This window comes from Ambystoma mexicanum, chromosome 12 (genome assembly GCF_040938575.1).
Source record: "Ambystoma mexicanum isolate Mex_15411 chromosome 12, UKY_AmexF1_1, whole genome shotgun sequence".
NCBI classification, from domain to species: Eukaryota; Metazoa; Chordata; class Amphibia; order Caudata; family Ambystomatidae; genus Ambystoma; species Ambystoma mexicanum.
Window position 1 is genome coordinate 295,015,545 of NC_090936.1, and position 27,831 is coordinate 295,043,375.

The window sequence follows — 27,831 nt, forward strand, 5'->3', positions numbered from 1 at the left end:
CGGAGCCATACTCCTAGCAGACCCCTTTGGCGGCGCTGTGCGGGAGCGACTCTCAACTACTTGAATCGGTCCGTAGATACTGGCAACAGGTAGGCCTGGCCACCCTCGGGGACATATGGCAGGAAGGGGAGGCATTGGACTTTCAGAGGTTGCAGGAAGAGACGGGGTTGCGTGGTGGCCAATATATAACCTACGCTAGGCTTGTGAAAAAGACTAGGGAAAGATGGCCCGAGACAGTGCTAGCGGAAGACCCTGATGCCTCCCTGGAAACTATGTAGGATGTATCGGAGGGCGGGCACGAAATATTGAGGATATACGAGCTCCTGCGAGTACGGGCAGGGAAGGAGCTGCTTCAATTGAGACAAGATTGGGAAGAGGAGGTGGGAGGACCCATGACAGACGGGCAATAGGAGTGGGCCCAGAGGTACCATAAAAAGGTGTCCCAGAATGCGAGATTTCAACAACTTCAATTGTACGTTACCCACAGGGCGTATCTGACTCCCGGGAAAATTGCAAAGTTTGGGGGACCAGCTATGCAGCAATGCCCCAGGTGTGGGGAGGTGGATGCGGGGCTGCTACACATGTTTTGGGCTTGCCCGGAAGTGCACAGATTTTGGGATGAGGTTAAGACGAAACTGGCTGGTGGGGGGAGTGGTGCTGGATGTGGAATCGGCCTGGTCATGCATGCTGGGGTTTTTTCCTAGACCCCGACATTCAAAACACATAAGCAAGATGAAGGACTTGGCTTGTGTTTTGGCTAAGCGCAGGATTGCCATGGGCTGGAAGGCGGCCCACAGACCTAGGGTGGAGCTATGGTGGGCGGAAGCTGAATCTGTAGTCTGGTTTGAAGCAGTCACTAGGGGGTGCGAGGAGGAAGTAGGGCCCTTGCTGGCCTGGCGGCAATTGGTGGCCTCTATGGAAAACCCTCACCAGGGTAACAACGGAACAGAGGACTTGGATGATGCCTGCTTAAGTATTGTGCCACCCGATGATGCTCCTGTAAATGACACGTGAGAACCGCCTCTAGTTCAAGGGTGGGGGGGGAGTTGGGGAGTTCTAATGAAAATGTGTTGGTCTAATGATGTTTTTTATGTATTGAAACAGTTGTAGTGTGTTTGTTTGGCTTCAAAATAAAATAAAAATTAAAAAAAAAAAAACTGGTGGCATCTTCTGTTGCTTATGGTGGTGAATAGGTCTACCGAAGGGTGACCCCACCCGTCGAAGAGCCCCCTCAGGACCTCTTCGTTCAACTGCCACTCGTAGTTGTCGATACCCAGCCTGCTGAGCCTGTCTGCCTCCAAGTTGGCTTACCCCGGAAGGTGGACTGCTGACAAGTGAATGTTGTTTGACATTGCCCACTCCCAGATGTCGATGGACAGCCTGCACAGCGGAAGGCACCTGGTCCCTCCCTGCCTGTTGATGTAATACAAGCAAGTGGAGCATATTCCATGGACACTGTTGTTGTCCAGTGTAGCCCCCCATCCCTTTTGGGACAAATCTTTGGTAATGGTGATCTCTGTAACAGGCTGCCTGAACGGCCTGCCCGCTAACAGGTTGGTCTCTGCACTCCACCACAGCAGGTGCTGCGGTATATTGACTAGAGCTGCCTGGGAGCCCGTCTCCTGATTTCAAGTAGCTGAGAAATATAGCTGCAGCCTCCACATTTTCAGTCTTGTGTGTGGCACAGCCAGGAGACAAGCCGCCATTAGTCCGAGCAGGTGCTGGTACCACTATGCTGAGGTCACTGGTCTGCTGAGAAAACGCCTTGTGGCCTTCTTGATTGCTGTGATCTTGTCTGCCGAGGAGATTTGTATCCCAAATTAGCCTGAGGAATGTCAAGGACTGAATGGGTAATAACTGCGACTTCTTGATCTTAATAGAGAACCCCAGATCGTATAGCATGTGCATAAGTGCTGAAGCTGTGCGATGTACTGCCTCGTCGACTCTGCTTGAACTAGCCAGTCGTCGAGGTATGGATAAAGGTGGTGGCCCTCCGCCCCGAGCAGGGCTGCTACCGAGTTCATTAGCCTTGTAAAGACCCTTGGGGCCAAGTCGAGGCCAAGTGGGAGGACCTTATATTGAAAGTGAAAGCCCATGATCCTGAACCTTAGGAAGGAACGATGGGGCTCCCAAATCGGGACGTGCAGGTATGCATCCTTCAGATCCAGGGAGCACACCCAGTCTCCCCCATCCAGTGTCTCCACAATGAGTGTTCGGTTAACCATCTTGAATTTCTGAAGGGATATGGAAAGTTTCAAGGAAGAAAGATCTAGAACAACTCTCAGGCCAGCCTGGTTATTTTTCTGTATGGAAAATGTGCAGGAATAGAGGCCCATGCCTCACTGTGAAGCTGGAACCTCCTCCACAGCCTGACCCACCAGAAGAGTTGCCGTCCTGATCTGTGGGAGTGGAGGGGAGAAAAGTGTAAACGGAGGTATTGGTAGATGGACTGTGCAAAAGAAAGTTGGATGAACTCATCCATCGAAGTCTGGCGCGTATTGGTAGATGGACAACTGAGGAAACTACAGAGAGGATCCAGGGGTCTGTGGACCTTGCCTGCCAGGAATGGATGTGAAGGGCAAGCCTGCCCGCCACCGGAGACTTGTGGATCTGGAAGGCACGTGTCAGTTTTTTTGCCTCCGAGGCTGGTGCCTGGGAGGGCGACTGGAAAAACCTCTTGTGAGAAGATTTGTGCTGCTTGTGCCTGTGCTGGCTAGGGGGCCTGTCGGGCTGTCGAGTGTTGCTCCTGAAAGCCCCCGAAGCCACCGAAGGTACGACCTCTGGCAGAGCGTTGGTGACTTTGGCTATAGGCCGTGGGTGCAGATTTTGTCAAGACTGACAAGGACTTAGCTGTTTGCGAGCTATTTTTTTTTTTGTCAAGTTCCTCATCCATGGTTGTTAGGAAAGATTTCGTAATTGTGGGTAATTTTCCTTCCATGTGGCAACCCCTAAACTTTTTGCTGTTGTTTTTCACCATGATCTAGACTTTGCCAGAGAAGTGCAGCCTTCTGCTGCACTCCTCTGGGCTTTCGCTCCATTCTTACGGGGAAACTGACATGCCCTTAAGACAGTCAGTATCGGGAAACGCTGTTTTCCGTAGTTTCTTTATCATGTTGCGGCTTTCGTGCAACATGACACAAGAGGGCACTGTAAGCTAAGTTACTGCTCTCTTGGGTCTCTAGCCTTCTACAGGCCCTAGATACTCTTTTTGGATTGTAACTGATCGGTGCAAGTGAATCACGGACGGGAATGGTGGCAGCGATCGTTTCTTGTGTTTTGAGCTCCTTTTGGCGTTTTAAGCGCGTTTCTCGCGCTTCGCCCAAAATGGTGGCCTGGCTCCCAAAATGGCCAGACCACGAGGCTCCTTTGTCCTGTCCGCTGACCGTCTTGCTCCCTTCACCTTCCCCAGGTCGAGCCGACCCGGGGCCTTCCTTATTTGGGCATGTACTTTCCCGCGAAACACGGATGCTTTCGCGGGCTTCTACAGGCCTTGTGTGTGCCTCCAGGATGTGGGCTGGGATGTCTGGTCCCAATACACATCCTGGGTGCCAGAGAGTCTAGGGTGGTGTGAATGCCTGGGACCACCGTGGTCCGTGATAGGTCCACGTATGGTGTGAGTGTTGATGAGCGGATCTCCCATTGGGTCCCCTCCGTTTTGGCGCAAAGGGAACCGTGGATAAGAGGGGGCTGGAAACGCCACTACCAGGTCGATCTCCTGAGTTCTCACGAACAAAGGAATACAGGAGCCAAGTATCCTGCAACCAAGAGGCTGAACCGAGGAATCGCTGGTGACCCGCTGAAGGACTGCTCCTCTGCACTGCTGTCGCCTTGTGAAGCCCTTTTTACCTCTGATCGAACCAAAAGGCCTGTACTGGTACTTCGACCCTTGGAATAGCGGGGACAGCTATTCTCGGCATCTTCACCATCTCCTGCATGTAAGCCTTCGGAAGTGTCTCTGGGCCATCCAGCAGACTGACCAGCCTACACAGGAGTCTTGCTCTGTAACCGCCTCCAGGTTGTGTTGTATTTCTAGTCCTTGTCACTCTCACACGATTCGTACACTTGGCGTTCCCAGGTCTGAAGTGAGTAGTGTACATTTGGCTGAGATACACACGGCCGCTCCGTTGCCCTGCTGTGGTAACAATCTGTGCGGGTTCACTTCGTTTGGGACATCTTTAACTCAACGCTGCTGCTGCAGAATCTACACGACGACGAGACGTCCCCTGCTCTCCTGAACCTGCCAGCACTGAAACTGACGCGGAGAAGCCTGGGTCTGCTTGCATTGGGGACCGGTGAGTAGAATAGCTAGGAACTGGTCGCCCTCCTGCAGGAGCCCATAGCTTTTCCCCGCTGTGTCAAAACAGCACGCCTTTCCGTACTCGCGCTCTGCTTCTGCCCACAGTGGAGGCTGCGCTTGAGTCGCGGAACTCTGTTCTTCATTTGTGCACTAAACTGAACTGCCTGATTCCCTCGAAGAGACTCCCTTTTTTGCCCGTTGGCACCAGCGTGTGCAGGTACTTTTGAGCACAAGGCTCCACTCTTCGTGGGGCTCGGACTTCCTTTTAGTTAGGTGCCTCTGAAGGCGGACTGGGTCTAAGCATTATTTCGCACTGCCTGTTTTCCTTCCCTTCTAGGTGGACTACACATTTCGTGCATCTAACGCTTTAGACTCGTTTGTATTTGTATATATATTGTACTGGTTTGGTATGTGTTGGTTTACTAGAGTTGTATTGTGATTTCTCGCTACGGTCATTATTGCAAAGGCCTTGGAATAAATGTGTATATATTTTTAATATAACACCTGTTTGGAGTAGTTTGTAAGTGTCCTTGCTTTGTGTGCTCATTGCGGGCTTTCAGTCACCCTCACCCCTCTTGAGACCTAGTCTTGACCGCCGCGATCGCTACCCTGATTGGTCTGGCTTGTCCAGAGGTTACCCTGTTCCAAGTAATTAGGTTGGCCTTCTGAACTTCTGCGCCGCCAGGACAGAGTTCAGAAATCTGTCTTAACAGTGGTGAAGTGAAACAAGCCCCCCTCCCACCAAATGGAAAGTCGAGAATGTGCTGCTGCACATCAGGGTTAAACTTGGTCGCCTTAGCCAAGCCGTTCTTCTCATATCGGTGGTGACACAGATCGTTCTACCCACGGTGTCAATGTGTACCACTGTGGACTCCATGAAATCCTGGGCCACTATTTTCACCACTGCCAACCCTGCCATGAATCACGTCTGACTATGTGCAGGCAGCTCCGGAGGTAAGTTTGCAATCTCCCTCCAAAGTTTTTAGTTCACTGCTGCCAACATAGCGTCCGCCTTGGCCTGGCACATGTGGAGCGTGGCATTAGAGTACATCTTTTTGTCCTATGAATCCAACAGCTATTCCTCCTTCCCAATATATAACAGAGGAGGGAGGTTGCGGGTGCACTGATAGTATGAGTGAGTCCCCTTCCGTCTGCCTGTCCTTGGCATCAAAATACTTATTCGTAGGTTGCGTGGAATGCGGCTTTAGCCAGCCCTTTTTGGACAGGGATTCTACATCCTTTTGTGGAGGGATACCATTTCTTGTGGACGGGCGGATGGTGAACACCTCAGCCAAGACCCCCACCTCAGGTTGTTCAATATGTGGTTGGGGGATACCCAAGTACTTAGCCACGCCCGCCAGCCTTTCGTGGAAAGCCTTCGCTGAGGACAGAGTATCATGATCCTCCTCCTGCGTGTCGCCCGATGTGTCCTCAGGTCGGTAGCTGCTGGTGGTGTGTTGGGAACGGGCAGCTGGGGGTGCTGACTGGCAGTGCCGGGGGCTGCGCTGGGGGCGGGGCCACTGTGACTGGTGGGAGCGCGGGAACCAGTGCCTGAACTGGGACTGGGGTCTGGACCACGGTCAGAGTCTGAGGTGGTACAGGAGGGAGCATGTCCTTGATGACCCCCCGGAGGATGGTGCCCATCTGAGGCAATTTATAGAAGCAACTGTGCTCTTGCCGGTCCATGTTGCACTAAGATGGGGTCTGTATATGGACGTGGATCAGGTAGCCGGAGTTGTCCAGTCCCATCTCGATGTGCGTACTCATGCCTGCTCTCGCAATTGAGAAGGCTCCGGGTGCGCCGCCATCTTGTCTGGCCTGGTGGCCATTTTAACCCGCCCCATGCCACGTGCCTGCTGTGTGGTGCCTGACGAACTGGGTCCAGTCTCCACCTGCATGCTTAGAAGGGAAGGCTTGGCCCTTTCCTGCACCTCAGGTAGAGACGTGGGAAGCGGAGTGCCCTCAGCCATTAGGCCGGTAGTGCTACTGCTGCGTATAGGCGCCCCCCTCAGGAGCGAATCTGGTGTTAGAGCAGAGCTCCTAGGGGAGAACCCCGGTACTAGAGACTTGCAGCCCCTCAACAGTAGGATCGGCAGGATCCTGGGACCACTCGGCCTGTTGGCCGGTAGCTCTCGGAGCCGCAGTGCCCTTGCTGGTCCTAGGACCTGGAAGGCTCCTCCCACTAGGACACTTACCAGGGAAAGAGTCACCCTTGCAGGGTGCAGAGGAAAACAGGGCACCTACCTTGGATCTGGACTTCCTCCTCACATATTTCTTGATGTCCTCTGGAGGTGATCTTTCGAACAGCTCCCTCCACCTGGCTAAATGATTCTTCAGTGCACACAGGGCCAATGTGACACGCAGAACAGCCGTCCCAGCCGTGGTCGGGGGCCAAGGCACCGGAGGCTGAGTCCGCTAGGATCTGACGTGGGGAAGGCACCCTCACAGGCCGGACACCTGCTGAGACCCGCCATCGTCGACATGCACCGGGGTGCAGGGTGGCACCAGAGGGCAGAGTATTTTCACTGATAATTTCTATGAAAAAAGAAGGGAAAAGAAACTCTCCTGGGGAACAGCGTGTGGAATTACAAGGCCGGAGGTCTAACCCAGGAGCGCTGGTGAAAGCGGTCCGTTCCCGTCAAAGCGGAAAAGAGGACCAAGGAGTGGCGGCGGTGGGCATGTTCCTGGAGCCACGCCCCCACCCGCATCTAAATTTAAAGGGTAATACAATTTTTTTCTGGTGAAAAAGGTTCTGTTTCCCATCCCTAGCAAAGGATGCCCATTCAGTATGGAGGGGAGGGAACGGGACATAGGAGTTTGATTGGATCAAACAGTACTGCCATCACCTGGTTCATCACCTACCCTTGTGGCGCCACATTCCTTCCCGCACCACCCCATGAATTGTTAATATGCAATACATAATCGTGCTGACCTCCAGAACCTTATTTTTCTGCCATTGGGCAGCACACATTGAAAAAACACAAGACATCCTGATCTGGTGGGAAGAGAGACATTCACATGGCATCCAATCAATGAGTGGCCTCACAGACATCATCGACGACACAGTATACTTGTTGCCTTTCGGGGTCAACAAAACTCACCTTCTGATTGTCTCTTCCTGGAACGCCTCTTTATCCCACATCCTTCTTCCCAGACCCACCTGCGAGAGCGCGATTTGAAACTGCCAATTGTGCTCTGAGTGTGCCTCCCCGGACATAGTTTCATGAATTCAATTCCCCTGCTCTCAGCGAGTGCCGGTGAGCCTGGCGCGCCGATCTTGTATTTATCGGCTGGTTCTGTTCCCAGCAACTGCTGTCTCCTGGGAACGGTCAGCCTGAATGATGCTTCTAAACACCCCACTGCCGTAGAGTGTCCGCGCAATTTTCTATGAGCCTACGTCTGTGTTACCCCCATGTGATCTGCTTACCAGTGGTTTTTACCTAATTCGGACGGTGCTGCAACACCCCACGTGGTCATGCCACAATATTTATTACGTGCCCCTCATTTACCCCCTTGATTACCCGTACCCCAATCCTGTACCCTAGCTTGTCGTGCTGCGTGTGTGCCCTAGGAACCTGTATTACAGCCATCAATGATGACCTGTCCCGCGTATCGGCGGCTCCCTCCTGATCACATTATTCCTGCAGCTGGTAAGTGTGCCCCCCCCGTACAGCACTGTATCAGCACATTCATGATACATCAGATAATGTAGGCAATAATATAGGTGATAATAAAACCTCAGATAAATATAGGCGATCAGAGTTTTATTAAACTTGGCATAGTCAGTTTAATACAAACATGTTCAGCAATTATAGGCATATTTCACCCTTTTTTTTTAGCAGGCAAGGGATCCCATTTTCTTTTTTCATGTAATTACAGTAGATCTTTTCCCCATGTATTGTGTATATCATATTAACTTGACTGTTTGCCCCTTGTTGCCACTTGAGCATTATTACTCTGCTGAGCACCAAACAGAGAAAAATGTGCCTGAAATCGCCCGCTATTTGACTAGATCGACTGAGCAGCTTGTAGGTGATGAAGGGAAGATTTGTCCATGTAGATCACACATTACAAAAGGAAGGCTTTGCCACATTTAGGTTGGCCTGTTTTAGTATGGATACTGTATGGTACTCAGCAAAATACATAGCCTAGAAAATGGAAATGCTCTAGTACTTCAAGAGTTGGGTAACATGGTTAATGAAACAACCAATGATTTAAACATGATCATCATCAAAATAGCTTTATTTCAGCTCCAGGCCATAAAAACACACAAGAGATTTCTTTGGCAATTGGTAAAAAATACATGACATATAATTTTAAAAATACATATATTACCAATTAATAAGACTTCTAAAAAACCATTACAAATTATAATGAACATATGATATGATTTGGGGCAAATCTTAATGGGAGCAATTTGTTTTAATGGCATTAATAGTATTTTTGTTAATATCCACTGATTCATTTTAACATGCATTTATTGTTAAGAAAGTGACTGAACTCCAAAGTCTTCACAATATTTTAGGCACAAATCAGCTAAAATACACATCTTACCTCAAATTTAAACCATTCAGAGTTCCACTGGGGATTGAGGGACTTGGGGTATACTTCAGTCTTAAATGTGGTGTTAGCAAATTTTACCTGGAACAAAACAATATTATATTAAGTTAAAAGCACCTAAAAACAAACTATACAAAATGCTTAGGATACGTTTACATATTGCATGTTAGATAAATATTGCAATTCAGTTAATTGTTACTTAAAACCTACCTGACTTATAAACAGAGTCAAAACTCATGCAACCAAAACTCATATTGATTCCATGAACCCGGTTTTAACTATGTCTCCCGGTTTTATGGTATTTATTTTGCACCATTTCCGTCTGTATTTATCCTTATTTATTTGTTGGTAATTCTATATTTAAGCACATTTATTTTTGGATATGCACAAAAATAAGTCGTAACTAGTATTTTCCATGTTTATTTACATGGAAAAAGCACATTAGCATTTGGATTCCTGTAAGAGGAAGCCCCTAGTGCTGCGCTCCTGCACAAAAAGTCACAGGCTGCATAATTGCAGCCATTTAGAAACTACTTAAAAAGGAATAGAATTATTTTTTTCATCTTTGTTATTTTACTTTGCACAGCTACTGACCTGCAATGCATGAAAGGAAAAAAAGTTATTTACTTCTGTATTAATGTGTCAGCAAAAACAGAAAACAGGAAGCCTTAATTGTAGCTAGTAATAATTAAAAACATCTGTTTATTTTGCCTATGAAGGAATTGCTATGCGAGGACAATATCCTGGGCAAAACTGTGTGATTTAGGGTAGTAAATAACCCGAAAGGTGCTTGCGGCATTACAGGACCTTTCTCCAAAGACTTATGTGGATAGCCTTGAGCTATAATGGCAATTGAGATTGACATGTTTTTCTACAGCTAAGCAGAGCTAAACAAAAATTGAAATGTGTGTTTGTCATGAATACCTTTTGGAAAGTGTTTTAAATTTCTTAGAAAATAAATCATATTTCTTCATCATGAACACGTTTTGGAAGTAAATAAACACCATCATATACTAGGTATAATCATTCCTTTAGCTCAACAACTTACTGTCTATCTTTGATGTAGAAAATGAGACCAATCCTGTGCTCAAAATCGACTGCATGGACATCTTTCAGACCCTTTATTTTGACCAATGGTGTTCCTGTAAGTCGGATATCTTTGCTTATACTCTCTAACCACTGCATTCAGCATCTGAAACTTACATCTGTCACACCGCAGCTCTTCCCAGTATGCGCATCCACTTACTCATTAAGCCCCTGAACATTGTGATAGAGTCCCATCGTTTAGGCGGGGTAATCAGGTGACCCAGGGGCTGGGTGCCACTGACAGCTCTGTGATGTCGGACCCAAGCGAGGTACACAGGGATCACCCAGACACCCCAGGGTATCTGGGTTCTAGAGGTTGCTCCTCCTGCTGATTCCATGGTACTGTGGTGAGTCAGGAGTAGGACACAGACTCAGAACACATGACATACTTGTATTTAATAAAAATAAAGTAGAAGGCCTAACTTTCCCTATGTTAATGGGTGGTCCCTGCCTATTTTAATAACTCAAGTGCTTGTCTGTCAGTTGTGAATGTCCAAAGAAACAAAGCTGCTGTCCAAAACTAGGCTAACTGACCCTACCACTAAGAACAACTAACTTAGGTCAGGAGAATGACTCCCTAGTACCAGTCTTAAGAATACAATTCGCAAATAGTCTCTTGTGACTTCTTGTATTAGTCTCTTTAATTCCCCTACCGGGATGGTGCTCTTCCTTTCTTCGCCTTGGTTCCCTTTTGGCTCTCTGTTAGTTGGTTTAGGCTTTTGGTCATAAACCTGCTTGTACCGTTTCTGAGGGAATATAGTTTTGCAGGATCCCTCTGTTTTGTATCTGGTAAATGTCTGTAAGCTCTGAGCCCTCTCTCTCTTAATAGTATTTTGTTCTGGTTCAGGATATCACTTTGTTTTCACCCTTTACAAGGATATTTTGTCCCAGAGGTTCTCTCACTTACTGTCCAGTTCCTCATCAAGGTTTTCTATTGACTTGTGATATTCGTTTCTACTTATTTCAGAGGTTAACTCAGTTTCGTATCTTCTAATGTGGCGAGTTAACTCTGGCTGATAATTAGTTTCTCTTGATTTACAGTCTTGGTGTTTAATAACTCTTTCTTGATGTAGTCTTTGTATCCATTTAGGTTCAAAGCTAACTCTCTTCCGTGTCTTATACTGGGACGAGTTGGCTGTATGACATTGATACACTGGAGTCTACCTGTAACTCCCATTCGCCCGTTTACCTTCCTGGTGGGGAACGTCATCGAAAGGGTTTTGCTCTTGGGGTCTCTCCTTGTTGCGGGGTGCGGTGGGTGCCATCGTCTCTCCGGTGTTCGCAATCTTGTTCTCTAGCTTTTTTTCATGGCGCCGCCGTCCTGGACTGCACTCACAGACACATTGTTCTTCTCAGCGATGTTCCTCAGACCAAGGGTCCACCACAGATTTTCTCCTGTGGTCTCGTTAACACCTTTGTTTCAGCTTGGGCTCCTGTCCTGTTGATTTCCCATGTCTCGGAATTGCCGTGACTCTGGCGTCCCGAACAGCTCCTGCAAGCGAGTTTGAAACTTTGTTAGTTTCTTGCTCTACACTCTCGTCCGGTGTGGAGTAGCTTGGGGCCTTCCACAGCCTACGCTTACGTTCCTCGCTCTGGTCGCCTGCTTCTCTCTCCCTCCTCAGCAGCACCTCCTTTTAACTCCTTGTGCCAGTAAATTGGGCATCCTGATTTAAAGGGAAACAACCGAGAGGACGCTGTTGCGCACGACTAAAGATGGCCGCCGCTGCGTGCAGCTTCGCAGCCCGGCATCTCTGCACGGCTAAATCCTGAGATTCAGGGTGCATAACACCGAATAACTTGGCCACCCTTCCTACGATACACCCGCACTGCTGACCTGCGAGGTTCTGCCCCAGTTGAACCTACTGGGTCGCTTCTGGGCTCCTGTTGCTCTAGGGGCGCTTTGTTGTGGTAGGCCGGCCGTGCTTCCTGCCCCTCCTCCACAACGCTCCATCGTCCGGGCTGACAGACACTGCACGCTCGCTGCCTGCGAGCTCCGGACCTCCATTCCTCTGCGCCACTGGACACTCACTGAGGAATTCGTGCAGCACCCGCTTTGCCCCCCTGGAAGCTGATCCTCGACTGCTTGCAGTTTCTCTGGCTCCGCTCGCTCTGTCCGTGAGCTGGACTGCGCGGCCCCAGCGGCTGGACCCCATGGGCCATTGGTGGCGCTGCCCTTTTGCCGGCCGGGTGTGCTGGCGGTTTCCTGTGGCGGCAGGCTATGCTGCCTTCTGCTACTCCAGAGCACGGACTACACCAAATTGCCTACATCCACCATCGACTCTCCACTACAGTTGGTGGCTGGGCGGCTGTGGGATGCTCTACACCCCCACCACAGTCCATACCGGGGCGTTGCCCTCCCCCTCCCTTATTGCGCCCAATACCCTTGTCCCTTGGCTGCTTGGGAATCCTGGCTGCCTTTTCCTGAGCTACTGTCCCGCGGGACACCCGCTGCAGAAATCGTGCAGCCTCTATGACCCTGCACTGCAGTAAGCAACTAGACTGCAGCGGGATGCTCTCCACCCCCGCTATGATTCATTTTGAGACATGCCCCCCGCCCCCGTCAACACGCCTATGTGCCTGCCCCCATGGGAATCCTCGATACCCGCTCTTGTGCTCTCCGACTGTGGCCCAAGACATAGAGAGCCCTAGACACTAAAACCCTGCACTGCAGTAAGCAACTAGACTGCAGCAGGATGCTCTGCACCCCCGCTACGATTCATATTGAGACATGTCCCCCGCCCCCGTCAACACGCCTATGTGTCTGCCCCCATGGGAATCCTCGATACCCGCTCTTGTGCCCTCCGACTGTGGCCCTAGACATAGAGAGCCGTAGACACTAAAACCCAGGGCCTATACCAATCCTTGTTCCTGTCTAATACTCCTGCTTTCTGTGGAGCTGCCGTTGTGCTCGCTGGCCATAGGAGTGGGTGGCGCTGACGGTACTCCACAGCCCACTTCTCCTCCCCATTGCCCTTCCACACTTCATCAGCTGTACTGCAAGATCGAAATGACTAAGGGGGCAGGGAAGATACAGAGCTCAATTAACATGTATGCTAAAGCTACACCTATGACTGTGGAGGGGGCAGACAGCTCTGCAGGTGGTGCACCTAAACCTGGGAGAACCCAGAGAGCTCCATCGCAGTGGGATGGAGTATATGCGGGAGGGGTTTACTGCCATACACACTAAATTGGACGACATGAGCGGTACAATTAGCTCAATAAAATCCTGGATAAAGAAAGCTTATGCCCGCATTACGGAGGTGGACACTATGGGAACAACTGTTGAGGAGGTCCCGGCCCTCAGAGCTGATGTCACCTTGCTCTCGAAACAAGTGCTATCCATCAGCAGGAATGGATGATGGAGTCCCGATCAAGACGCAACAACCTGAGAATAATAGGTATAGCAGAGATCAATGGAGGACTTTGTGGAAACGTACTCTAATGACCTTACTGGATGCCCCCAAACTATCACTGCAATTCGCAATAGTGTGTGCTCATCGTGCGCTTTCCCCCAAGCCCGGGGATCCTCCCCATCTGCTCAACTAGAGAAAGGCTGCTGCGAGCTGCAAGGGCCAAGGGCGAACTACTGCTGGGCTCCAACAGAATTCACTTGTACCCCAATTTTTTTCGATTGCTATGCAACAGGAGCGCAAGTCCTTCCTGGCCACGAAAAAGAGACTCTGCGATCTTAATGTGAAATACGTAATGTTGTACCCGGCCAAATTGAGAATTGAACATGGCAACAGGGCGTACTTCTTCACTATACGCGAGGAGGCCATGACGATCCTGGATGACCATTTCCCTGGGTGAACATTAACTGTATGGTTCTGTTGCCTAGAAGTCCTTGCCAATTGATTCTTGATGTGACTCTAACAGTAAGCGAATGTACCCGTGTGCTAACAGTTTTCCTGGCAAGGCTGGTATCTCTACCTTGATACCGTTCACAATGATATATGCACCCGTACTAGTTTTGAAGAAGTAATGTTATGGCTGCATTGATGCCGAGCTGAAGTCGGCGAACACCCCCTCCCATACGAAGTTGCAAGAGTTGTTGGGTGCTGGATGTTCATTCCTCCGATTGGGAGAGGAATGGGGGTTGGGAGTTTCTGGGTGGTTACACAAAATGTGTTTGACATGTACGTTTCTGTTGATAGCATGCAGCGATGTTTGACAACACTCCAATTGCAATGCACAAAATCTGCCCGATGTGGGCCTAGGATATATGCTATATATTTGCCCGATGGTGTTTGAGGCAATGCAATTCATGAGCTGGAAAGTGTGAGGATTAGTGTGCTGTTACTTTACATGTCACCAACTGCCTGAGTGGGGGTGAATGGACTACTCTTGACTCCCATCGACATCTGAACGGGGACCTGACAGGGTTGTCCCTCTATCGCCCCTGTTGTTCACCATCGTGATGGAGCCCTTGGCTGGTGCGATCTGATAAAGGTACATGCAGAGAGGGGTCAGACTCTCGGGCGAGCCAGAGAACATCTCACTGTACACAGATGATGGACTTTTATTTGTGCGAGATCCGCTGCTGCATCTGGCACCAATCATGCACAATGTCCTCTCCTTCGGTGCCCTGTCCGGGGTTTGTGTCAACTGTGCCAAGTCTGAGTTATTTCCACTTACTGATGCGATTATCGAGCCATTGGACCTCATGGGATTCACCTGGTCCCCCTGGAAATTAAATACCTGGGGGTTGTTGTGAGGTAACGCCCATCCCCACTCAGAAAAACTGCAACTATTGTGTTTATTTACCCAAACTCATGGGCAAGCTTTGCACTCGGGCGAAACTCCCACTCACGATAATGGGTAATGTGACACTTCTCAAAATGATTATTCTCCCAAAACTACTATACTACTTTTTAAATATACTGCTATGGCCAGGAACTGTGTCTTTTGACACATTGAAAGTGGTAGTTAATAACTTTATGTGGCATGCAGGTGTGGTCGAACTAAAATGGGACACGTTGACCAGACCTTATGTGCAAGGAGGCCTTGCTGCCCCTGACTTCGAGTAATACTGTAATGCTGCCCAGGCACATGATGTAGCCAATTGGTTTGACAGGGATACTCACCATCCACACATAATAAAATATGAACGACATGCAACTGGCCCTCGCGATGTGCATTCACTGGTACTGTCACCATTCTGCAGAGACCCAGAAGTCAGTGACCCCACTATGGAACTTCTTCCAGTCATTCCCTAAAGTTAGCAAAACTGCTGAGCGGCACTGAGGGAAAGATGGATATGCACTGCAAGAGATGTTTATGTCATGGGGTCCTTTATCACATTACAAGATCTACCAGGGTCTTAACAGAGGTAGTCCTCACTGTGGCAAGAATATGCTGTGCTGCGCTGTGCTACTAAGGACGCATGGACGGAGTTCCCTGGACTGCCACATGTCGAACCACTGTTGGGAGTTATCATGGAGTGAGCCTCAGCCCGTGGTAGGGTGGCTAGACTATACAACCTATCGCAGAGCCGCTGTAACAAACCTCTGGTCAGGCTCTGCAAGACCTGGGATGAGATCTGGGAGGCCATGTGCCTGCAAACCCATGTGTCTTAACTCCAGATTTCGTCTAATACAATTTAAAGTGTTACACAGATTCCACTGCACTCCGGCTAAATTGCACCTATATAGGCTGCCTCCCAGCCACCCAGCAGCAGCCAAAGGAGCAGGAGCTCCCAACACACTGCAGAAGCAGTGCACCGATCTCTGATGGATCCCCCTGCATTACGGTAAGCCCGTGGGCTACCGACACCTTTTACATGCCAGCGCGGAAAATTGCAGGAAATCTGGTTTCCATCCACCTAATTTCCATTTACTGCATCCGCCCTATATTCCATGCACCCAACGAAGGAAATCGGGCTGTTTTATTGTCCTTTGGCCACTTTCTGCACGATTTGTGTCCACATAACCACGAGGGCCTACATTCCAAAATGGTCGCTCCGCTGTGGTAAAGTGCCCCTCACCTGTGCCTGAAGCCTACCCCTGCAAGGCCACTCCCGATTGGCCAGGCCGCCTACTTCACTGCCTGCCGATTCGCCGGCTGGCGAGGAGCCGGCCCGCCTACTAAGGCACGACTAACAAGGCTCCCCCTTGCCCTGAGCCTGCCCAGAACTGCCAGAAACCCACGCCAGAAATCCTGCCGGCTTCGCACCTCTCCCCCCTCCCACTGAAGTTGGACTTATGGACCTTCACTGTCTCTCAGCAGTGCTACCTCATAGCTGACCGTACATTATCGGAGGTAAGCTCTGTATACTGACCGAACCCAGCACCTTAAATCCTTTCATCTACTCCTCCCCCTTCATTTTTGTCCGTATTGAATTGCCCATTATTCACAAAGCTTTGAAGCCCCACAATGCTGTGCTTAAGCACCGTATGAAAAGACACCTGTAATGTCACTTGCGGCACTACATGCCCGCCTCAACTCTACAGCATATCTAGGTCTGTCCGGTCACAGCACTGCATTTTAAAGCCGGAACATAATGCACTTGCTGACGGCACTGGCCTAAAAACTGCCCGCGCCTTTCAGGCCACACCTTGATTTTGCATCTTACGTCTATCCACTGCCACTGTGCATGCCTGTGTGCTTACACATGCCTGAAAGACTATTGACAAATTTAAATGCCATTAAGAACGTCTCTTGCTGGCCTTGCCCACGTCGAATGTGCCTGGTGCAGGCCCTCACAGCACTGCGCACTCAACCATGCTTATAGAATTATATGTTTCACACATGCGCACACTACTGAATTCATTTAACACTTCTCTTTCGCTGAGCCTCCCGAGGCGATTTGCATTGCTTGCTTGATAATATACTGGTGAACTAATATGTAACTATTTCTGCTTGTTGCCATCTGTATTGCTTGAACCAACTGAACTACAATTGTCTGCTGTCTTTCTAAAGTGCTACCATTTATTATCTGGTCAATACTGCTCTGTAGCGCCAGATTTACATGATCTGACCTCGTATTTCACTGTCTTGACAACGTTTTGGTAACCTAGCATAGAACTGTTTCCCTTTCTTGATAAGAGTATTGATTGAATTAATTGAACCTCTCTACCTGCTGCTATTCTGAAGTGCTGCCATTAATTGCTTGTAACTTTCTGACCTCGCTCTTCACCTCACTGAGGAAAGTCTGTCTATACCTGCCAGCGCTGCCCCATCCACATGTTCTGAGCCCACATATAGGCTTTAATTGACGCGAATTATCAAACCTAAGCGCCCGCTGATGCATGCATTTTAGTCGTTGATGGGAACTGTCATATCTGGGTGCCCTCTGATGTATGCATTTTTGTAGCTGCTGAGACTGCCAAGTCCAGGTATATTCTGCTGTATGCATCTTAGTCCTTGCCGGGATTGTTAAACATAGATCTGCTGATCTGCTCTGTGCAATTTGAAACTAGCCTATCTTGTGTTTACAGCACATACACTGCTGTACACATGACTCATGCTGATAGGTAAAGCCCCCACCAGCCCATCTCTGCTCCCACCATCTTTTGTCATTGTACTCACTGCTCCACTTCTAGGCCTAGCATGGACCCTAGCTATTAACGCACAGCATTTATCCGCAGAGCGCATTTTCAAATCTAGGTACTGTCCCATTGTAACCTAGTCCGAGTGAGCACCAGACTTGCATTGCGTAGCTGCGCGCCCAGACCATGATCACCTGGGTTCACTCTCACCATGTTCCCTTTCTGCATCATGCCGGACAATGTACACTGTACCGGCAACACCTTCATAACCGTCAACAACGGTTTAGCCAAGCTAGGCTGCCCTAGGCACTACCCGATCCCCTGCCCCACGCCCTTCCTACCCTCCCAGCCGCCTTTTCCACCCAACCACCACTCCCACCCTACTTCCTCCGTAGTCAACAGCTCCCCTGCCAATGTGACCTCTAACAAGACGCCCAATCATAGCACACTTAGCGCTCTTTGTCGCACGGGGCCCCCACATTGAAATCTCCAGAACCCCTACATTCTACCAACCCCAACCTCACTATCCGCAACATCAGACTAGGCACCAGGCTGCCCCTTACAAACAGCATCCACCTAACCAAACTCAACACCAAAACTAAGAAGAAATCAAAGACCCCTAATGCACCTGGCCCACTCCCCCTAAAAGGAGCTTTACTCAATGCCAGATCCCTGGCCGCCCACCCCACAGAAGTTGCTGACACTATTCTAACATATGATCTTGACTTCCTTGCCCTAACGGAAACATGACTACATGAGGCCTCAGGACCACACTTATCGTTAGCCATTCCAGCCAACTACTCCATCCTTAGAGCCGACAGACCTAACGGTAAGGGAGGAGGCGTAGCTATCATCTCCAGATCTACACTAGGCTGCAGACTAGTCTCCACCCCATCTCCTAAATCCTGTGAGTTACTCACAATCAAGTTACAAACCTCCCCCACTAGTACGATCACACTACACCTTATATATAGACCTCCAGGCCCTCCGGGAACCTTCGAGGAAGACATTACAGCGCTCATTACTGAAAATTCCAAGCCACTAGCACAAACTATCATCCTCGGCGACTTCAACCTAGGCTACAATGACCCCAAGGACGCACCAGCCGCATCCTTAGCAAACGCCCTAACTGAGTACGGATTCGCTCAACTTAGCATTTCACCAACTCACCACAAAGGCAGAATTCTCCACTGGGTAGCAACCCTTAACTGCAACACCACCTGCAAGGACCCCCAACCTCTTACATGGACAGATCACTACCTTATCCCACTCGAAATTCATACCAACCAGGCCACGCGCAAGAAACGCCCCTTGGCACCAGCCTGCCCAACCAGAACAAGCGCAACATCACGGCCGAAGCCCTACTACCTCTGGTCCTACCCACCCTCAACGCTCTACCGGACAATGCTGACCTTAACCTACTAGTCGACTCCTTTAACAACTCCATGGCTACCGCCATTGATACCATTGCCCCTTTGAAACTACGTAAAAGTAAACCAATAAACCACCTCAATTTGTGGTACACCCCAGAGCTCAAACTACTCAGGAAAAAGAAAGCCAAACTAGAACTTTTATGGAAAACTCACCCATCTCCTGAAAACAAATCCAATCTTAAAAACATCTCTGCGCTATACAAAAGTGAGATAATTCGCACCAAAAAAGAAACCTATAACGCCAGGATTGACCAGGCAGGTTCTTCCACCAAAGAATTATTTAAAATCTTAAAGGAGCTAGAAAACCCCAATCCCCCTCCAGACAACTGCTCAAAAGATAAACCCTGGTGCACCAGCATCCAGAATGCCCTCAACAATAAAATCACAGGACTCCAGACCAAAATCGAGAACAAACGTCAACAACTCCCCAGCAACAAAACCGCCAACCCTAACTTAAGCAAGAAAGAAAGTGACCGTCCTAGAAGTCGAAAAAATCATCACTTCCCTAAAACCCTCTAATTGCAAAGGCGACAGCTGCCCTGCCCAAATAATAAAAGACGCTGCCAGAGACCTCGCCCCCTTTATCACTGAGTTAATTAACCTCTCATTTGCCAGCAATTCTGTCCCCAACAACCTAAAACAATCCTGGGTGCTCCCTCTCCTAAAAAAACAATCCCTGGACCCAGCCATACCAACAAATTATAGACCCATCACTACTGTCCCTTTTCTGTTAAAAATCGTGGACAGAGTCGCCTACATCCAGATTCAGGAGTACCTGGAATCTAACCAACTGCTAGGTATTCGTCAATCTGGCTTCCGACCTCAACACGGAACTGAAACTGCCCTGGTTGACCTCAAAAGCCAGATTGATGAAATCAAAGACCAAGGAAATGCAGCCATCCTACTTCTCTTAGACCTCTCAGCGGCCTTCGACTTAGTCGACCACGAAATCTTATGCAACCACCTCTCCATCGCAGCCCACTTCTCCTCCTCTGCCTCCGCATGGATACAATCCTTCCTGGCGAATAGAACCATGCGAGTCTTCTCCACTACAGCTGCTGCTGACCCCATCCCCATCACCTGCGGAGTCCCACAAGGCTCCTGTGTATCCCCCACCTTGTATAATATATTTACGAAGCCCCTATTCGACAAATTGGACCGTCTGGGTGTCACCTACACTAACTATGCAGATGACACCCAGATTCTCCTCACCATCTCAGGCAACTACAATGCAGACGTCACCCGGATCAACGAAATCTTCTCAATCATTCAGGCATGGATGGCCACCCACGGCCTCTGCCTGAATGATGAGAAGACGGAGCTTCTGCTGGTAGGCTCTCATAACAACCTGTCTAAACTCAGTCCCATCTACAAGAACATTATCATAGACGGTAACACCATCCCTATCGCTAAAAGCGTGAAAACCTTAGGTTTCCACCTTGATGCCAACTCCAACCTCTCCAAACAACTCAATTCAACCGCCTCAGCCACTGCCTATACGGGTAAGCTAATCAGGGCAAGCAGACCCTTCCTATCCCCCGACAGCTGCCTCATTCTGGCCAGAGCACTCATTCAATCCAAACTAGACTATTGCAACAGCCTGTACCTAGGAGCCAACCAATCTGTAACTAACAAACTCCAGGTTCTCCAGAATAATGCTCTACGCGCAGCACTCAACATCCCAAGGCGCGAGTGTATTTCCACAACCAGGAAAGCGTGCAAATGGCTCTCCATACAGCAAAGAATTGACCTCAAAACTATCTGTCTCACCTACAAGGCCTTAAACAACCTAGCCCCACCGTACCTCTCCAACAAATTCACTCTAAAATCCACATCCAGAACCACTACATCATCCAACTCCCTATGCCTGCTAGTGCCCAGATATGCCTTAAAAAGAGCAGGAGGCGTGAGTTTCACTGTACTAGCCTCACAACTTTGGAACACCATACCACTCAAAATTAAAACCACTGAGTCCTTCCCGATCTTTAGGAAACTTGTTATTGGCTGGTTACTGAACAAAGAGTAGCATCCACCATCATCCCGAATATCTAACAGCCGCAACTTTACCTGCACTATATGTAAATTGTTGTAATATGCAAAAAAATTTCTTTGTTGTAAATTGATGTACTTGTAAATGCATATCTTTTGCCTGTAAACGTGTTCTTAAGCGCCCTTCTACCCACGGGTCCGGAGCGCTCTACAAATCAATCACACACAATCACACACACAATCACACACACAATCACACACACAATCACACACACAATCACACACAGAGAGAGAGACTTCTGGGATGAGATATGGGACAGGTCTGCGATATTAGATTGCACCATTGAGCCCAACCCTTTGGACTGTCTGTTCCATAAATTTGAATCACTGCAACGTGGTTTTCACAGATTGGCAAGCCTCAGTATGCTACTGGCAGTCCAATGCATATTGTTATAGCGGTTGAACCCCATCAGTCCGTCTGTGAAGCACTGGCTGTGACATGGGCCTCTGTTAAAGACGAGTGATGGTTCTCACTGCAACCTGCAAACCAACAATATATGCCCTCCTTTCCGCATTTACTTGATGTCGCTACAATCGAATGAACTCAACACTGAAAACTGACCAATCAATTAGTGATTTTCCCAAACTTTTCTCCCAAGATCATGATATCCCTTTGGCGTTTCTTCATCGCAGGCTTGACAATTCGTATTTACTTTGTGTTTTAACACATCCCATGTAGGCCATGGCATGTCCAACCTGAGGGAGTTTCTCATGGGAACGGGAGTCCTTGTCCCCAAAGGGGGAGTCTCTCCCGGTGAGGTTCCACTTGCCTCTACCCCTAGGGAGATAGCACAGCGAGTAGAACGCCCGCTTTGACATCCGTGCAGAGCCTGCTAATGCAGGTTTGAATTCTGGCAGCGCTAAACTCAGCCTTTCATCCTTCTGCGGTCGATAATTGAGCACGACACACCGTGGGTAATAATAAGCAGCGCTCAGATGCCTGAGGGTTCGTAGCGCTATATAAATGCAAATTATTATTATTATTAACACAGGCAGGCAGGGAGAGAGGCTGTGGTACATGGACGCAAGGGCGAGACTGGCCCCCTTAGAATACATGCCCAAATATCACAGATGAAAGAACACCTGGTCAAGGCAGCAGGTCAATGATGGGAGAAGACGCCGGAGCCACCAAAAAGTTTGTAGCGGCCCTCCTGAAGGAGATTAGGCGCATGAGGGCAGACATTCTAGGCAGAGTTGATAAAATCACCCACATAATTGATTAGATGGAAGAAAGACTGGAGGAGGTGGAACATAACCAGTCCTCCCTGGACACAATGGAGACCCAAATCGAGGTGCGCCTGATGGAGGTAGAAAGGAGGGAGGAGGAAATTCTCATGAAGATGGACGACCTGGAGAATCGTGAGAGGGGCAATAACTTCTGGATATTTGGGATTCCTAAGAAAGAAGGGGAGACCGAGAAAGACTTGTGAAGTGCCTTATATGCCATCACCAAACTCATTTTCGAAAATGACGCTATTGACAAGGTCAAGATTGAGAGGATTCACAAGGCTGGTGGAGCGGCGGGTGGCCCCAGATCTGTTCTTGTCCGCTTTCACAATTATGGCGGCAGACTCCACATTCTGGAAAAAGCACAGGAAAGGGTCCAGTGATGTATGGGGTGGCAAGGGTGACGGTCTTCCAGGACCTGTCCTCCCTCACCCTCTCGGAAAGAAGGCTCTGCTCGCCCCTCACTAGACGGCTAAATGGAAAATGAATCTGATGCAGGTGGGGGTTCCTGTTCTACATCTCCTTCGAAACAGAGGGGTGTAAATATAGACTTACCATGGAAGAGGAGATCAAGAGGGCCATGAGCGAACTAACAGGAGAAGCAGAGACCCCGCACATCTCAAGGGAGCCAAAACCTGGCGGAGGACAGTGGCAAACACAGGGATCACGGAGAAGGTGCATTTTGGGTTCACAGAAGTTCAGAAAGCTGAACACCCCTCCAGCAGATGTGACCTAAAATGATAAGAGAACGCATGCACCCAGGTGGTGATTGAGCAGGGGTAAAGAGTTGTATGAGGAACCCAGACCTGCGGGCCTGGGCTAGTTTGTGTTCCCCAACCGGGGTGGGTTTGTCCCACCCCACGGTTAGTTGTGGGGGTGTTTAGGTTTATGGGTTGGGAGGGCAAAGGGGGTGTGGGGGGAGTGCCAATAAGTGACATAGGGGTAATAGGTGCAAAGTGGAGGAAGTAGGGGGGCTCAAGAGCAATTGGTGTAATGAGAAGGGGCCTAATCCAGGGGGGGATCCTGTATGTGGTTTGGTTTTCACCCGGTGATGTCACCAAGTAGGGGCCAAACGCCGAGGGGGGAGGGGGATTGGGAGTTTGGGGATGGGAGGAAAGGGGAGATGAGGGAGGGGGGGAAACTTACCTGGTACGGGCTTTGACAGTTCTAGAGACATCTATGGGCAGGATTCATGTAGACATAATGAGGCCCCACAGGTGGAATGAAACGATCGCCTGGATAGGGATACCATGATGACATCAGTGGGAAATAGGCCCAGAGGGGGACACCAACGAATAGGCACCCTGGACGTTTAAGGTTTGAACTCACCCACCAGACGATCCATGGTGGCAAGGGAATTTCGGAGGTCAGAACTAGATGTCGGGTTCCTCCAGGAAACCAGGTACTCCAAAGGGAGAGGAAAAAAGGGTCCCATGTCGGCTGGGACTCTGGCCCCTTGAGAAAGGCAGGGGTGGGTATCTTGGTAAAGAAGGGACTTAGAATTGAAGTCACTAAGGTTTGGTTGGATGTTGAGCGGAGGGCCCTAGTGGTCTTGGGAGATATTAGGACAAGGTTCACGTTTGCCACTGTATACGCCCCTAATCAGGGACAGTTCAGATTTCTAAAAGCCACAATGGTAAAAATCTTGGTTGAAAGCTCTGGCATTTGATCAGAGGGGGGGATTTTAACACATGGGTGGACCCGGACATGGACAGGCTTAGGCACGGGGACAGAGCACCAGAGCCCGGGGTCCCTGGACAACGGAAGTTCCACAACTCATTAGGGGATTGTGGGTTGAAGGATATATGGTGCCACCTTCACCCACAGACACGGGGGTACACGTTCTACTCCCCGCCACATAGGACATACACAAGGATTGATTACCTCTACATTTCCAGAGATATATGGGAAGAAGCTCGGGGCTCGGAGATCATTCCGATTTCCTGGTCCGACCATGACATGGTGAAGGTGGACATACAGTGGATGGGTCGAAATGGAGGTGTAATGAATCCCTCTGGGTGGACCCCATGTTCTGCTCAGAGATGAATAAGGAAATAGTGGAATATTTTAAGAGGAATGACAATGGTGAGGTGGATAAGAGTACTGTCTGGGAGGCAGGGAAGACGACTTGGCGTGGGATCCTAATTCGGGAAGAAGCCAGAAAGAAGAGCCAGAAAGAAGAGCCAAAGGGCATTAGTTGAGCGGAGATTGAAGGAAGAGATAAGACACCTGGACGCGAAAGCACACGACCCTTCCGGGTATCAGGAGAATTACATACAGAAGGCAAGGTGTAAGAGGGAGGAACTGAGATTCTTGGAGGAGGGGAAAATTATCAGAAATCTCCAATCTCCAATTTTTTAAACAAAAGTTTTACGAGAAAGGGGACAAAGCAGACTCCCTGTTGGCCGCGTGGTTGAGGGGCCAGCACGCAGATGGGTGGGTTGAGGAAATTGAAGGAAAGGACGGGGCTACGGATCCCATGGGTAAAGGGGTTTCAGAGGCCTTTGCAGCTTTTTATGAGGCGTTGTACGCCTCTGAAGTAAACCCTGAGGCACACAACATAGATTCCTATTTAGGATCCACTAAGCAGCCCAAACTCTTTCCAGAAGAAACCTCCATGCTAGATACCCCCATTACCGAAGAGGAAGTTAGAAAGGCGGTGGCAGGGTTACCCCTGGGGAAGGCCCTGGGAGAAGATGGATACACTGCAGGATTTTATAAAACATTTCTCTCCGCCCTACTTCCCTTTATAACCAAGTTGTTCAATCATACACTTGACACAGGCCGGGCTCAAGAATCCTTCTCCCGGGCTCCTATTATAGTCATACACAAAGATGGTAGAGACCATCTTGGGTGTAGGGCATATCAGCCGATCTCCCTTCTTAACACTGATGCCAAGCTCTATACCAGTTTAATAGCAACAATGCCTAGATTGATTCACTCAGACCAATAGGGTTCATTAAGGGGCGGCAGGGGGCGGACACAATGAGGAAGACTTCACATCTGATACACGCATCCCAAGATATGGGAGGGGATCCATCCCTTATCTGAATAGACGCAGAGAGGGACTTCGATCGGTGGAGTGGGGTTTCCTCGAGGCGGTCCCAGTTAAGTTTGGTGTGGGGGAAAGGCTTCTTTGAGGGATCATGGCAGTGTACATGTCCCCAACAGCCTCGTCATGGTGAATGGGGCTAATCACAGTGGATCACGCTTGGGAGGGGAACCAGACAGGGGTGTCCTCTTTCTCCCACATTGTATGCCTTGTGAATAGAGCCCCTGGCCCAGAGGATCAGGGACAACCTGGGGGTGGTGGGTATTTCAATGGGCGGGTGAACTATAAGGTCACTCTATACGCAGACGATATGCTGCTACATTTGAGTGAGCCCCTGGTCGCCATACCGGCAACACCCCGACTGATTTAACACTATGGTACCATGGCTGTGCTAAAAATTAACAGATCCAAGTCAGTTCCTTTCCCCTTGGACAGGGGGAGAGATGGGGATATCGAGAGGTTTATACCTCACTGCGATACCTAGGTGTTAATCTGACAAGGGATCTCAAGAGGTTTTTTGAAGCCAAATTCCCCCCACTGATGCTGAAAATACATGCAGACTTCGCAAAATGACAGAAGCTAACAATCTCATGGTTGGGTCATCTAAACGCAATAAAAATGGTGGTTCTTCCGAGGGTTTTGTACCTATCTCAAAGGCTCCCCATTGGGATTCTAGAGGTGTTTTTTTATGAGATACAGGGGGCTCTTCACAGGTTTCTCTGGCAGGGGAATAAGGCCAGAATTCCCAGAGCTACACTGATTTTACCAACGGAGAAGGGGGGGGGGGGGTGGGCCTTCCTGATGTACGACTCTACTATAAGGCCACCCAACTTAATTCCCCACCTCAGGGCCTATGCGGACCCACAATTGCTGGCCCTGGATAACTTGCACTTGCACCCTGCCACGGCCAGAGAATGGTTGCAGGTGCCTAGAAATAAATTGCTGCGAAGAATCCGGGAGTACCCCATCCTAGGGACAATATGGGATATTTGGAGACAAGGGGCAGAAATGAAGGGGGTTACCACATGGCCTTCACCCCTGGGCCATCTCTGGGTACCGGGAGTTAGAGACACCATACCTAACCCAAAAAGATTTCAGGGATGGTTTGAGGCCGATCTTGAGAGGAAAGGAAAGCTCTTCAGGGAGGGCACCTTCATCAATATAACAGACCTAGAGGAGGTTCTGGGCATAGGCAAACTTTCAGCATTTTTGTATTTGAAGTTAAAAGGGGCACTCACTGAACCAAACATCAGGGACAAGACAAGGAGAGATCTCACCCCTTTTGAAACATTACTGGACAAGGGCACTGAAATGAGAAGTTTGAGATCAGCCATGTATGGGGCCCTGGTCGGAGCAGGTGGTGGGTGGGCAAGCGATATGGAGGTATAGATGGATGAGATCCCCTGGAGCAGACTGCAGTGGGGGTTACTAAGACTTCACTATCCTGCCAGTATAGACAGCTTTCCATCAAGCTCCTTCACAGGTGGCAATTTGATCCGGTCAGACTGTCAAAAATGTTTCCCAATATGAGTGCCAGGTGTTGGAGGGGCTGCGAAGAGAGAGACGATTATTGGTATATGTGGTGGGGCTGCCCCAGGGTACAGGTCTTTTGGGATGAGGTCCTCGGGTGGATCAGAGACCTAGAAGGTATAGTTAGAAATAAGAAACCCCTAATGGCTCTGTTTGGGATAGAGGCGGTGGATGGAGAGTATTCCAGGCTTCAGAAATGGCAGCATCTTTACTGCTGGCCGCCAGGGCATGCATTGCCACTAAATGGAAAAATGAACACCCACACAGTAGGAGTGAGTGGTCCAACGTGGCCAAGTGTAGTTACACCATGGAAAGAATCACGGCTAGGCTTCAGGGAAGAACAGGGCCATTACAAATGGAATGGTACCCCTTTATTGTAACATATATGAACCCAGAACTGTAGGCAGAGGAGATTGAGGTGGAACTCCCTAGGGAAGGGGTCTAGAAAAGAGTCAGAGAATTATGGGGGGGTCTAAGAGGTGGGTTTGTGATGTCCAGAGTGTGTCTTCACAGTAGGTGGGAAGGGTGGGGGGCTAAAAGTAGTTTGCTTACCCGACAGGGGTCTCAGAACTGGAACAAACAAGGAGTAAGCAGTACCAGGGGGAAGGCAGGGGTTTCATTTAAAAATAGCAGTGAGGTAACTCTTTAAAATGCAAATCTGCAGGCCTGCTTGGGCCAAGGCAAACATAATATCCTACACAGGGAACAGGATAAAGGATCCAGGTCCCTCTCCAGGCAGGAAAATGTACACCACCTGCAGGCATACATTGATTTTGTAGCAGGCCTTCGAGCTGAAAGGAACACATCAAGGACGTTGTCTGACAAATCCCACTCCTTGTATCTCAGCCTCTCCGTAGCCAAGGATGAAGATTCAGGCTGCGGAGGTTAAAATGGAAGACCCGCTCCTCCGATTGGGAGAGCAAGTCCACTCTCCTCAGAAGGTGCCAAGGAGGGCAGGTGGACATGTCCAGCAACTACAAAGACCACATTCTCCAAACCAGTCTCAGGCAATCAGGATCATCATGGTTACAAACAGGCGCAGTCTCCTGAAAACCATTGGAATGATGAGGATAGGCGGAACGGAAGCATATAAAAGAGGTTGAAAGTCCA

The 27,831-nt window shown here is 49.3% G+C and overlaps 1 protein-coding gene across 7 annotated transcripts in view; it reads right to left on the reverse strand.

Moving 5' to 3' along the window:
* The window catches only part of C2CD5 (C2 calcium dependent domain containing 5), a 2,654,621-nt gene that overhangs the window by 2,482,113 nt on the left and 144,677 nt on the right, over window positions 1-27,831 (reverse strand). For all 7 annotated transcript variants that reach the window (XM_069628452.1, XM_069628454.1, XM_069628457.1 and 4 more), the window contains exon 3: window positions 8,852-8,938. In XM_069628452.1, coding sequence (XP_069484553.1) covers window positions 8,852-8,938 — 87 coding nt within the window. The remainder of the gene's footprint in view (window positions 1-8,851; window positions 8,939-27,831) is intronic.